General features: G+C 39.2%; 1 protein-coding gene across 1 annotated transcript; it reads right to left on the bottom strand.

Moving 5' to 3' along the window:
- Window positions 1-205: 205 nt before the first annotated feature.
- IFNB1 (interferon beta 1) lies at window positions 206-1,030 on the bottom strand. The gene has a single exon (XM_022573446.2). It carries the CDS (start codon window positions 828-830, stop codon window positions 273-275), a length of 558 nt encoding a protein of 185 aa, XP_022429154.1. The 5' UTR covers window positions 831-1,030; the 3' UTR covers window positions 206-272.
- Window positions 1,031-12,970: the final 11,940 nt, after the last annotated feature.

Raw genomic sequence — 12,970 nt, 5'->3', positions numbered from 1 at the left:
GGTGCTCTGCAATTTTTAATATGATGGTTACATAAATCAAATTGAAATGAAAACTGCCATGTTGACTTTTGTTTCATAAAAAGTTTATTTCCCATGGTAAAAGTTTAAATAAATAAATAATGTATAAATTAATTTAAAAAAAGCTTAAAGTCTTTAACTGTCCTTTCAAATCCAGTGCATTGCCTGTCAGTTACTTAAAGAACCTCCGCTGGTTGAAGAGCCTGACATCATTGGCAGCATTGTCCGTTCCCAGAGCCACAGGGGGGAGATCTTCAATTATGGAGGTAATCTGTAAGGCGGTTAAGGAAGGAAAAGTTCCTGAGGATTTCCACTCGCACTACTGTCCAGGCACAGTTGCTGTACTCCTTGGACTTCAGGTACTGCACGATCTGCAAGTAGTATTTCTTCAGGTGAAGAATGTTCACTCCCCTGGTGAAGTTTTCCTTCTCCATTATTTCCTCCAGGATATTCTCCAGACGATCCATCTGCCCATAGACTTCCACAAGGAGGTTCTCAGTGATGGTCTTAGTCCAGCCGGTGCTAGAGAAATTTCTTCTGAGAATACCAAAGATCTGCTGGAGCATCTCATAGATGACCAATACGGCGTCTTCCTTCTGGAACTGCTGTGGTTGCTTAATCTCCTCAGGGACCTTGAAGTCCATCCTGTCCTCGAGGCAATGTTGAGGCATTCCAGGTAACTGCTGCAGGAGTTTCTGACACGCCAAATTGCTGCTCCTTTGTTGGAATTGAAGCAATCTGTAGCTCGTGGAAAGAGCTGTGGTGGAGAAGCACAACAGGAGAGCGATTTGGAGGATGCACCTGTGGGTCATGATGAAAACAGGAACAGTGTTATCGCGTCTACTACTAGATGCTGAAGCCAAGTCTTCAAGAGTTTGCAGTGTGAATGTCCTTTCTCCATGAGTGTGGTCTACTTATACAGGATGGCCCTCCACTCTTTCTGTTGGAGAGGAATTTCCCACTTTCAGTTCTCCCTTTCAGTTTTCCTATGTCATTTAACTTATTAGTTGTCTCTAAAATTCTTTTTCTTTAAGCTCCTTGTTATTTTCTTTTATCTATATTAGGGGGGGAAATATATACAAACAGTGAGGATTTCTAATGTTTTGTAAAGTTTCAGTGAATTGCTAAATGCTAAAGAAAAAAATAAGCCAAATCATTTTGAACTTGACTATTACAAGTTTCTTTAATTTGGAAAGGATAGTTTTCTTTTTCTTTTTGCATAATTTGAGATTTGGGAAGTGGTCTTTGTAAGAGAGTTTTCTTTTTCCTAAGAACTAGATTTAATTCCCAATACACTATTACAAATCAATAAATACATGCAGTTTATTATTTTTAAAAAGACACCTATTTTTCTTCTAACTAAAATAGAATGATGTCAAACTAAGTTGTTCTGAATTTTTTTGTAGCAACGAGACATCACATAACTTTTTCATCCTTAATTTATTGCTTTATCTGGTAATCTCAGCTATCCAGAATATAACTGAAAACTAGAAATTAAGTAATATCTCTAAGCAGGCAAAATGAATGTTACATGGGCCATGCATAAAAGTCCATGGTTCCTCTTTAGGGGGCCTTTGTGACCATTATTGAGGGCCAATGTATTTTTTGTACATACTTCTAACAATCTAAGTGTCTGATTTTCCATTTGCATGCAAATATATACCTCATATTAAAAGGAGGTCCAGAAGGAAAATGGAGGAAAACAATCAAGTAATCAGGGGATTTTACTATTGAGACAAGTTGTTCTAGCTCAATATTTCTGAGACCATTTTTGAATTCGAGTTTAGTAACTGATTTTGATAAGAGAGGACTCAGTAAAAAGAATCAAATTATGATTTTTTTGTCCTGCTTATATAGACAGGTAGATGTAGAGTACATTTTTAAAGATTTCAAGACGAAAATAAGTTCTAATAATTATGATATTTAAAGTAATAACTTTCAGTTTTCAGGAAACCTTGCATTATCTTTCAGCCTGAATTTACTAAATCCACACTGTGGGCAGCTGTAGCATGAGCTGCTGCAGATTGTAATCCTCACTCTCATGGATCATACAGTTAAGCAGGGGACAAGAACATTTATCAAAGAAATACACAAAACTAAAAATGCAATGGTAACAAATGTTACAGAGGAGGGGTAAGTGATATTGTGGGTACCTATGATATAAGGGGACTTATGATATAAGGACATAATGTAGTAGAAGAAATCAGAGAAGACTGCCCTGAGGTAATGACACTGGAGCTAAAATCAGAAGGAAGATCAGATGGGACTGCATATGCAAAGGCCCTGTGGTGGGAGGATGCATGGTAAGGTAAAGGACTAGACTGAAGACCACTGTGATTTTCAAGTCAGAGATGGTCAGAGAATGTTTGTACCTGGATTTTTCCCCATGATAATAAGATAGCTAGGAGAACAAAAAAATAAACTCAAAATGGATTAAAGACCTAAATGTAAGGCCAGACACTATAAAACTCTTAGAGGAAAGCATAGGCAGAACACTCTATGACATAAATCACAGCAAGATCCTTTTTGATCCACCTCCTAGAGAAATGGAAATAAAAACAAAAATAAACAAATGGGACCTAATGAAACTTAAAAGCTTTTCCACAGCAAAGGAAACCATAAACAAGACCAAAAGACAACCCTCAGAATGGGAGAAAATATTTGCAAATGAAGCAACTGGCAAAGGATTAATCTCCAAAATTTACAAGCAACTCATGCAGCTCAATATCAAAAAAACCAAATAACCCAATCCAAAAATGGGCAGAAGACCTAAATAGACATTTCTCCAAAGAAGATATACAGATTGCCAACAAACACATGAAAGACTATTCAACATCACTAATCATTAGAGAAATGCAAATCAAGACCACAATGAGGGGTTTCCCTGGTGGCCTAGTGGTTGAGAGTCCACCTGCCGATGCAGGGGACACGGGTTCGTGCCCCGGTCCGGGAAGATCCCACGTGCCGCGGAGCGGCTGGGCCCGTGAGCCATGGCCGCTGAGCCTGCGCGTCCGGAGCCTGTGCTCCACAATGGGAGAGGCCACAACAGTGAGAAGCCCGCGTACTGCAAAAACAAAAAAACAAAAAAAACAACACAATGAGGTATCACCTCACACCAGTCAGAATGGCCATCATCAAAAAATCTACAAACAATGCTGGAGAGGATGTGGAGAAAAGGGAACCGTCTTGCACTGTTGGTGGGAATGTAAATTGATACAGCCACTATGGAGAATAGTATGGAGGTTCCTTAAAACACTAAAAATAGAACTATCATACCACCCAGCAATCCCACTACTGGACATATACCCTGAGAAAACCATAATTCAAAAAGAGTCATGTACCACAATGTTCACTGCAGCACTGTTTACAATAGCCAGGACATGGAAGCAATCTTAGTGTCCATCGACAGATGGATGGATAAAGAAGATGTGTCACATATATACAATGGAATATTAGCCATAAAAATAAACAAAATTGAGTTATTTGTAGTGAGGTGGATGGACCTAGAGTCCATCATACAGAGTGAAGTAAGTCAGAAAGAGAAAAACAAATACCATATACTAACACATATATACATATATATGGAATCTAAAAAAAAAAATGGTTCTGAAGAATCTAGGGGCAGGACAGGAATAAAGACGCAGACGTAGAGAATGGACTTGAGGACACTGAGAGGAGGAAGGGTAAGCTGGGACGAAGTGAGAGGGTGGCACGGACTTATATATACTACTAAATGTTAAATAGATTGCTAGTGGGAAGCAGCCGCATAGCACAGGGAGATCAGCTCAGTGCTTTGTGACCACCTAGTTGGGTGGGAGAGGGAGGGTGGGAGGGAGACGCAAGAGGGAGGAGATATGGGGATATGGGGATATATGTGTATGTAGAGCTGATTCACTTTGTTATAAAGCAGAAACTAACACACCATTGTAAAGCAATTATACTCCAATAAAGATGTTTAAAAAACAAAAGATAGCTGGGAGACAGGATTATTAAGCATTTTCAAAATTTTGTGCACTTTGTTTGAAAGAATTTAATTAAGGTTACTTAATTTTTAGCCTTTCTTTTGTTTTATTCACGTCTAAATTTTTTTCTATAATGACCATATGTTACTTGTGCCATTAGAAAACAAAAAGCACCTAGTTATATTGAAAAGCAGGACACAAAACTGTACATACTATGTAACTATGTAGAAGTATGTAGAGAAAAAAATAAAAGGAAATATACCAATATTTCAATAGTGATTATGTTTGATTTGTGAAACTAAAGGATGATTTTTTTTTGCGTGGTTTTTCAATTTTCCACAGTGAATGTATTCTTTCATTATTGATTAATCTACAGTAAAGAAACAATAAAACCAGCATTTCTGGTTACTCTGCATCTTATGTGGGTTTCATTCTCTCTGGCCTTTTAATCTTTGCATGCCATCTCTGAACAGAATGTCAGCCATCTCATGAGTTCTGCACAATGGATTTTGGAGAAAGCAAAATCATCTCTCAGCTGTTCCACTTTTTTTTTCTAATTTATTTATTTATTTTTGGCTGTGTTGGGTCTTCGTTGCTGTGAGCAGGCTTTCTCTAGTTGCAGTGAACGGGGGCTACTCTTCATTGTGGTGCACAGGCTTCTCATTGTCGTGGCTTCTCTTGTTGCGGAGCACGGGCTCTAGGCGTGCAGGCTTCAGTAGTTGTGGCATGTGGGCTCAGTAGTTGTGGCACGTGGGTTCTAGAGCTCAGGCTCCGTAGTTGTGGTGCACGGGCTTAGTTGCTCCGTGGCATGTGGGATATTCCCGGGCCAGGGCTCAAACCCGTGTCCCCTGCATTGGCAGGCGGATTCTTCACCACTGTGCCACCAGGGAAGCCCCCATACATGCAATTTAAAATTTTCTAGTAGCCACATCAAAAGAGTAAAAAGAAACAAGTGAAGTTAATTTTAACTGTGTATTTTATTTATCACCATATATCCAAATATTTTCATTTCAACATGTACCAATATAAAATTATTAATGAGATAGTTACATTCTTCTTTTTCACACTGCCTTCAAAATACTTTTACAGTCATAGTACAGCTCAGTTGGGACTAGTCAAGTGCTCAGTTGGCCACATGTGGTTGATGGCTACCATGGTGGACAGCACAGCTGAAGACAGAGGGAGCAGCACGAACAGAGCCAGGAGAATGGACGAGTTTGCAGGGAGCACATAGAAGGAGCTTCAAATTGTGGACAAGCTCTGTGCTAAGAGTCAAGGGGATTGAGGGTGGAAAAATCAGCTCGAGATGTATTGTGGAGGCTCTTGAATACCAGAATGCGGCGTTTGTACTTAATTCAAGAGGTCTTCGGGCGTAGAGGGCAATATGTTTTGCTCTGGGCAGAAGAATAGGCAGAAATGTTGGAGGTGAACTGAAGCAGGGAAAAGTCCCACCCAGGGGCTCTCATGGCTGTAGAGGCTGAAAATAAAGGTGATAGCTAAGGAACTGGAAGAAGGGGGTGGATACAGAATTATAAAAAAAGAATTCTTTTTTCTGGTTTCTTCCCTTTGTCATCTTTCCAATTTCTGCTGTTGTGTTCATGAGGTGCTTCCTAATACTTCTCTTCCAACTGCCTTTATGAAGCTTCTCCTGAGGATCGGGTGATACTCACTGCAGAAGTCCACTTATGAATGGGTTAAAATCTGTTCCTTTGGAAGACACCATCTTTCTGTTTGTGTTTGTTTCATTTCCCCTAATTTATTTGAGTTTTATCAAAATAATCAGGAAAATTCATATAGCCTTATCTCTGTCAGGGAGATCTATTTTTGTATACCTGCATTGCAAGAATGAATGCGCTGGCCCTTTTCTTTCATCTTGTCCTCTGTTGTTGGAAGCCATTTTTCACTTCCTCCCTCTGTGGAGACTTTTCTTTGTGCATTCTCTCCTACCAGCTTTCTGCGGTCCAGAGAACTACTTCCAGTCCCTGTATCAGTTTCTTCCGGTTAATGAGGTTTTTCAGAGAGGCAGAGTGACATTTAGAAAGTAAAACTTGAATGATGTTTCTAGCCATTTGAAATCTTTTGAATTTGGAACTGCTTTGCTATAAACCACAGAGACAGAAAAACCTCAGAGATAGAAAGAGTTTCCTTCTCTTTTTTGATACGATTATCTATGGAGGAAAACCATGTCTCTAGAAATCAAAATTACAGTTGTCTTCTCTGTTCCTCATCTCTTCAAATACTTTTTCAACAAAAACGGCCCTATAAAAGATGATAAATTAGACAAGATGAGTTAGCAAGAAGTTCGTGAGCAGTGGCAAAACAGAAATTAAGGCAAAAAACAATCTTTCAGGGATACCTTGGAAGGGGCAACAACGTGTATATTAAGAGAGTGTTTTGATACATAAGGGGAGAATTCCCCATTCCTCCTTCTGAAAAAAAAAGTTTACGTAATATACATAGAAAGTCATGCACAAATGTCAAGTATACAATCAACAAATCATAAAATATAAACTTCTGCACACCTTTGAAACCACAAACTAAGTGAAGACATAAACACTACCAACAGACATAAACCCTACCTGGCCCTTTTCCCCTCCCCCATCACATTCCAGTGCCCCTCTCTCCTCCCCCCCCATCACTAAGCTCCTCCCCCAGCATCACTACTGCCTTTTAACAGCCTAGATTCTGCCTGTTTTTGAACTTTGTATGAATGACTTCTTTCACTCAATAGTATGTCTGCGAGATTCATCTATGTTTTTGTGTGCAGTTATAGTCCATTAATTTGCAGGAATGTGTCATATCCATGTAGAAATGCCACAGTGTTTTATCTTTTCCACTACTGATAAACATTTGGAATTTTTTCCTCCTGATTTTGTCATTATAATTGATTTTGCTATGAAAAACCTTGTTTGTATCTTTCGGTGCACATTTGTACAGCCTTCCGTTGGCTATATGCCTAGGATGAAGTAAATGGGTCATAGAATATGCATATGTTCAGATTTAGCAGCTAATTACAAACATATTTTCCAAATGTTTGTACCAATGTATATTCTCACTATCAATGTATGGGATGTCAGTTGCATTACACTCTTGCCAACACTTGGTATTGCCAGTCTGCTTAATTTTGGCCTTTCCAGTTATGCATAGTGATATCGCATTACAGTTTTAATTCGTATTCCCTGATTATTAGCAAGGTTCAGCACATTTTCATATGCTTATTGATCATTTGGCTATTTTCTTCGTGAGGGGCCTAGTCAAATCTCTTGCTGACTGTCTCAGATATTTTTTTCATTATCTACAGATGATGTAATTGTGTACATACAAACTACAAAAGAATACATAAACTATTAGAATTAAAAAATGAATTTAGCAATGTCATTGAAAATAAGATCAATATTAAAAATCAATCACCTCTTTTTATACTAGCAATAAAAAATTGGAAAATGACATTTAAAAATGATACCAATACCGTTGATGGGACTTTACTGGTGGCACAGTGGTTAAGAATCCGCCTGCCAATGCAGGGGACATGGGTTCGAGCCCTGGTCTGGGAAGATCCCACATGCCATGGAGCAACTAAGCCCGTGCACCACAACTACTGAGATTTTGTTCTAGAGCCCACGAGCCACAACTACTGAGCCCACCTGCCACAACTACTGAAGCCTGTGCACCTAGAGCCCATGCTCCGCAGCAATAGAAGCCACCGCAATGAGAAGCCCACGCACTGCAACAAAGAGTAGCCCTGCTCGCCACAACTAGAGAAAGCCCGCATACAGCAACGAAGACCCAATGCAGCCATAAATAAATATTAAAAAATAAAATAAAAATGATACCATTGACAATAACATAAAACGTCTACTACTGAGAAACTGTCATAGTCAGGAGGAGCCTAAGGAGACATAGTAATTAAAGGTAATGTGGCATATTCTAAATGACATCCCAGAACAGAAGAAGAACATTAGGTAAACACTAAGGAGATCTGAATAAAGTGTGGACTTTAATTATTTAAAAAACTAGCATTGACAGGGCAAGTTATCTTCACCTTGGGCCTCTAAGTACAAGTTTACAGATGAATTTTTGATTCAAATAAGATGGCCAGAAACCAATGAAAAATATAACTTTTTTTTCTCTTACACTGAGGTTGTGTTTTTTTTTTTCACCTTGACCATCAATGAGGATTAAGCAACTTCTCCAACTTATTCTTTTTGTAAGTGAGCAACGGACATGTAAGCACGTGATGAGGCGGTGAGCATCAGTGAGAAGGGAAATCAGAGTCTGCAATAGGAGACTGCCAAGACCAGCCTCCTCCTGAAAGACACACATTCATTTAGTGAACAAATATTTATTTAGCAAACATTTCTTAACCACTTCATAAAGAATAAAAAAGCAAATATTACCATTTCATTGGACTATTTTAAAAATGTCTCTCAGTAAAGTTTTGCTGCTGGCTTGATTATATATCTTGCACAATATTTCTGAGGTTTATTTCAACATATTTATGCTTTATTATTGTTGCAAGTATGAATGAAATGATTTTTTCATTACGTTTTCTAATTTTTAATGGACTAATGTTTCGTTACATTTTCATACACACACACACACACACACACACGAAAATAACTAATTTTGGTTTTCTATCCAGCCAACTTTGCAAACACTATGTCTAAATGTTTTTGGTTGCTTTTTCAAATTTTTAGATAAACAAATACATTGCCTGCAAGTAAAAAAATTAAAGGACTGAAAATCTCAAGTGTGATGACCATATGGAGCAACTGCTGTTTGGTGTGTAAATTTGTACAACTACTTAAAAAACATTATCTAGCAAAGCTGAAAATATGCATGGCCTATGACCCAGTAAGTCGACTCTTAGCACTTACCCTGGAAAAAAATCATGTAAATATGCATCAGGATATAAGTAAAGAATATTCATAGCAGCATTATTCATAATAGTCCCAAACTAGAAACAGCCCAAATATCCCTTAAAATTGTATGGATAAATATGTTGTTATCTGTGCTTATAATAGGGTTGTTAATAACAATGAAAAGTAAGAACCACAACTGTATGCACAAACAGGGATAAATCTCACAAACACAGTGGTGAGTGAAAGAAACTCAACTCCAAAGCATACATATTCCATTTATATAAAATTTAAAAATAGGCAAAAGTAGACTGTATTTTAGGGTAAAATTATAAAGAAAAGTGAGGAAGTGATTACCATAAAATTCAGGATAGTGCTCACCTGCAATGAGCAGGGTAGGAGTTATGTTCATGAAGGGGTGCACAGGATTGTGATCGGTGGTGAAGCTTCCAGAACGTTGCACAATCTGACTGTTTTTATTGGTTGGTAGTTACATGAGTATTTGCTTTAATTATTCTAAAATTTGTGCGACTGTTCTGTGCACTTTTGTGTATGATTGTTATACTTAATAATAAGAGAGGTTAGTAAACAACAATCAAAACTGTGCACGTATACTTACTCTTATCTAAATCATTTAGCTGATAATCCTGAACAATAGCAACCACAAGAGTATAATGTTTTCCCATACTTCTCACTTGTCTAAATTATAATGAAAATAAGCAGAAATGGACAATAAGAAGAAGATGAACAGAAATTCAAACTCACTCTGGGCAGTAAGTATCCTTTCAATCTGGTATGATAAATGTATATGAGTGGCTCTCAAAGTGTGGTCTGAGGACCCCAGGGGTTCCCAGATACTCTTTCTGGGGTCTTCAAGATCATCCATTTTCCAACTGCATGTCTGTGTGAGACTGGATTTCCTTCAAAGACTTGAATCAGAGCGATGCATCACAACAGATTGAATGCAGTGCAGATATGAGAACCCAGCTGCCTTCTATTAAGCCAGGCATTCAAGAGATTTGCAAAACTTTAAGACTTTTTTGTTAATTTTTTTTATTTTGGAAACTGTAGTTATTTTTCATAAAAGTATGTTTTTATATTAAGATATAATGGGTTTTTGTTATTTTTAAAAGAATAAATATTTAAAGCATTCTCAGTTTTAATTTCTAACATGGTAAATACCAATGAATATAACCTGCATAAATACAATCTCTTTGAGGTCTCAATAATTTTCAGAGTATCAGTGGGTCTTGAGACCAAAACATTTGCAAACTGCTGACGTTGACAATATTTACAAGTACCTATTTGGGTGGTTAACTAAAGATGAGTATTATGAGTTTACAATAACATTCATCTTTTTCTTTATTGGTTGTTGTATTCAAATCACAGGATAACAAATGTGACACTTTTTCCTGACCTTGGGTAGCAACCGTGGTGTGAAATTACATTTGGAGTAGTAAAGTCCATTAAAAAAGGCTGAGGCTGGGAGGTAATGAGGACACAGGAGAGGAGGAAGAGCTTGGTTCCAAAACAATACTCTCCACACCCATCAGTGGTAATCTCACAAAGAGTCCTAATTTCACTGGAGAAATTTTGCTCCGCGGCCTAGAGAGTTCCTGTGAAACTTAGGGACCACGATGGAGAAGTCCGTATCCAGCCTGAGGGAAGAGTCTGTCTTCGCAGTCTTCCACCTGCGGCCTCGCTGTCACCCTCACTCAGCACCCAAGGCTGATTCTGCCCAGGCTGGGGCTTCCCTGTATCCACAGCCAACAGCTGGTGACACACAGACCTCCACCTTCAGGCCTCCAACCTGGTGTGAAGAAGTTGAATATGCAGGTAAGATCTAAGTGCCACTGGTTTCAGCCTCTTCTCTCTTCCCCTTTCTCACACGCCTTTGACTAGACTCATTCCACAGTTTTTGTCCTGGTCACTTCAGCATGCAGCTGGGACTAGGCCACTTGGCTCGGGGCCCTGCCTAGTTCTAGCGAACTCCCCCAGCACGTGCACAACCAGAGGATCCTACACTCTGCACCCCCTGTCACCCTCAGAATGCTCCCATCAAAAGGTTGATGGCCCAGGAACACGCAGGAGCTGCCCATCCCGTGTCTCTCCCTGCTTGCTGCCAGGACCCCGCTGCTGCTGGATACTCCAGATTGGCCCTCTCTGAACATGCCCCCATCTGCATCAAGCCTGGATTTACTTTTCCCTTCAAATACCAGGCCATTCTCTGAGCTGGACTTACAATCACTCTCAGGGGTGGATTGAGCCAGGCCAGCCTAGGGTTGAGAAGAGGATTAAATGGGCAACACATTTCCAGCAGCTGCTGAACAAGCATCAGCTGTCTTCCCTCTGCTAACACGTGGGCCCGTCTTCCTGTATGTGTTTTGTGTGAGTTTCCTGTCTCTGAAGCAGTTTCTGAATCTTCTTTAAAGTGAAAGAGCGAAAGCAAAACCCTCTACATAGTTCAAACTTACAAGTAACTTTAGCTTTCTTTCATCTTCAGAGATTGTGTAATGAACCGGGGAATGCAAAAATAGCAACGAACTTGAGGCAACAAGTGAAGGAAACTAAATGCAAGTTGCCAAACTGGATTTGGAGGTTGAGGTTGGGATTCCCCTCTGGCCTAGCTTCTTGGCTGAGTTGAGTGCACAGAGCAGAGGATTCCTCCGACTGCCTGCAAGATGCCTGTGTCATTCTGGTGGAAACTTTTAGCTCCTAACCTCAAGGGATAAGCAAGAAACCAGTGGAGGAAGGGGCGTCCTTGTAGACAGCTGGCGTGTGAGCCAAGTATGAATGCTTCTGTCTGGAACTCTGGGATATTTGTTGCAACGCACTTGGCCCAGTCATCCCAGTGAATGGCTATTTCTCCTCTCCCTTGTCCAGTGGTTGACCTGGCACTAAAATGCCTCCTGAACAGCTCTCTTGGAACTGCCTCATCTTCCTGACCACAGACCCAGAACATCAGGAACTAATCTTCTAACCAGGTTCAAATAGAAGAGCTAATAAGTAAGGAGCACTTAGTAACTGCCTGGTACCATTCTGAGCACCCTACATAAATTAAAGCAATTAATCCTCACCACAGTTTTATGAAGTGGTTTTATGATGATCTCAGTTTAACAGCTAAGGAAACTGGACCCAGTTCTCCCTCCCTCTGGTATGAAATTTAACAATAGCATCCTGGCCTCCAAGTTTCAGCAGGAGCATTCAAGGCCTGGTGTAACTTTCCCATCTCTCATTTCAAGATCTCTGGTAGGGAGGATAAACCTGGTCTTGTTCCTAGCCCTTATTTCTTTTTTATTTCTTATTTTTTAAAAATGTCCAATTTTGTCAACCCTTTGATTTAGCTCTTGCTTCCAAATGGCCTGCACAGTGTCTCTGGCCCTTTTCTCATTGTCCAGTTCTTTAAGTGTCTTTCTATATCCATCTATCAGTCCTAAAGTACCCATTCTTTGATAATGTCTCTCCATTTTACAATGTGGCTCCAGGCCTATGCGTTTGCCTTGCAAATACAGTGCTTCCATTAGAACACTTATCATTCTGTTGTGTAACTGATAGCTAATTTTTGTCTCCTCCAGCAGATTAGACTTTTAAGTCTGAATTTCGTATGCCCAGTCATTAGCACAGCGCCCAGCCCATGGTAGGAATTTAAGTATTGTTGATTGAATAAATGCTATGCTAGGAACATGTGGTTTGATGAGCTTCTGACTATCAAATTGCAAGGGGTTGTCTCAGCACTGTTTGCTAAGGGTTCATTTCATAAGTTCTCCTGACAAGAATTCAAGCACCTGATATATTCCTGAGCACATTGCTAGGCAATGTAAACAAAGGGAGAAAAATAAAAATCAAAATAGAATACAGATTGGGATTGACATATATACACTAATACGTATAAAATAGATAACTAATAAGAACCTGCTGTATAAGAAATAAATAAAATAAAATTCAATAAAGAAATAGAATACAATTTGTTTTGATAAAGCTTATATACTGTTTTAGACAAGTTGAGCTCCAGTGCATGAGGATCTTCTTAGACTCTTTTCAGCATGGTGTGCTGTCCAAAAGAAATAGAAATTCATTATCAAAAGTCTTTAAAGAGCAATATAGGCCCTCACTGAAGTGTCTTGAAGAGAG

This window comes from Delphinapterus leucas, chromosome 6 (genome assembly GCF_059928025.1).
Source record: "Delphinapterus leucas isolate spDelLeu-1000000601 "Yukka" chromosome 6, BTC_Dleu_Yukka2, whole genome shotgun sequence".
Classification (NCBI taxonomy): domain Eukaryota; kingdom Metazoa; phylum Chordata; class Mammalia; order Artiodactyla; family Monodontidae; genus Delphinapterus; species Delphinapterus leucas.
This window is presented reverse-complemented; position numbering and strand designations above follow the sequence as displayed.

What these genes read in the sequence shown, in the direction of transcription:
- IFNB1 (XM_022573446.2), bottom strand. Translation starts at nt 830, where the DNA reads ATGACCCACAGGTGCATCCTCCAAATCGCTCTCCTGTTGTGCTTCTCC.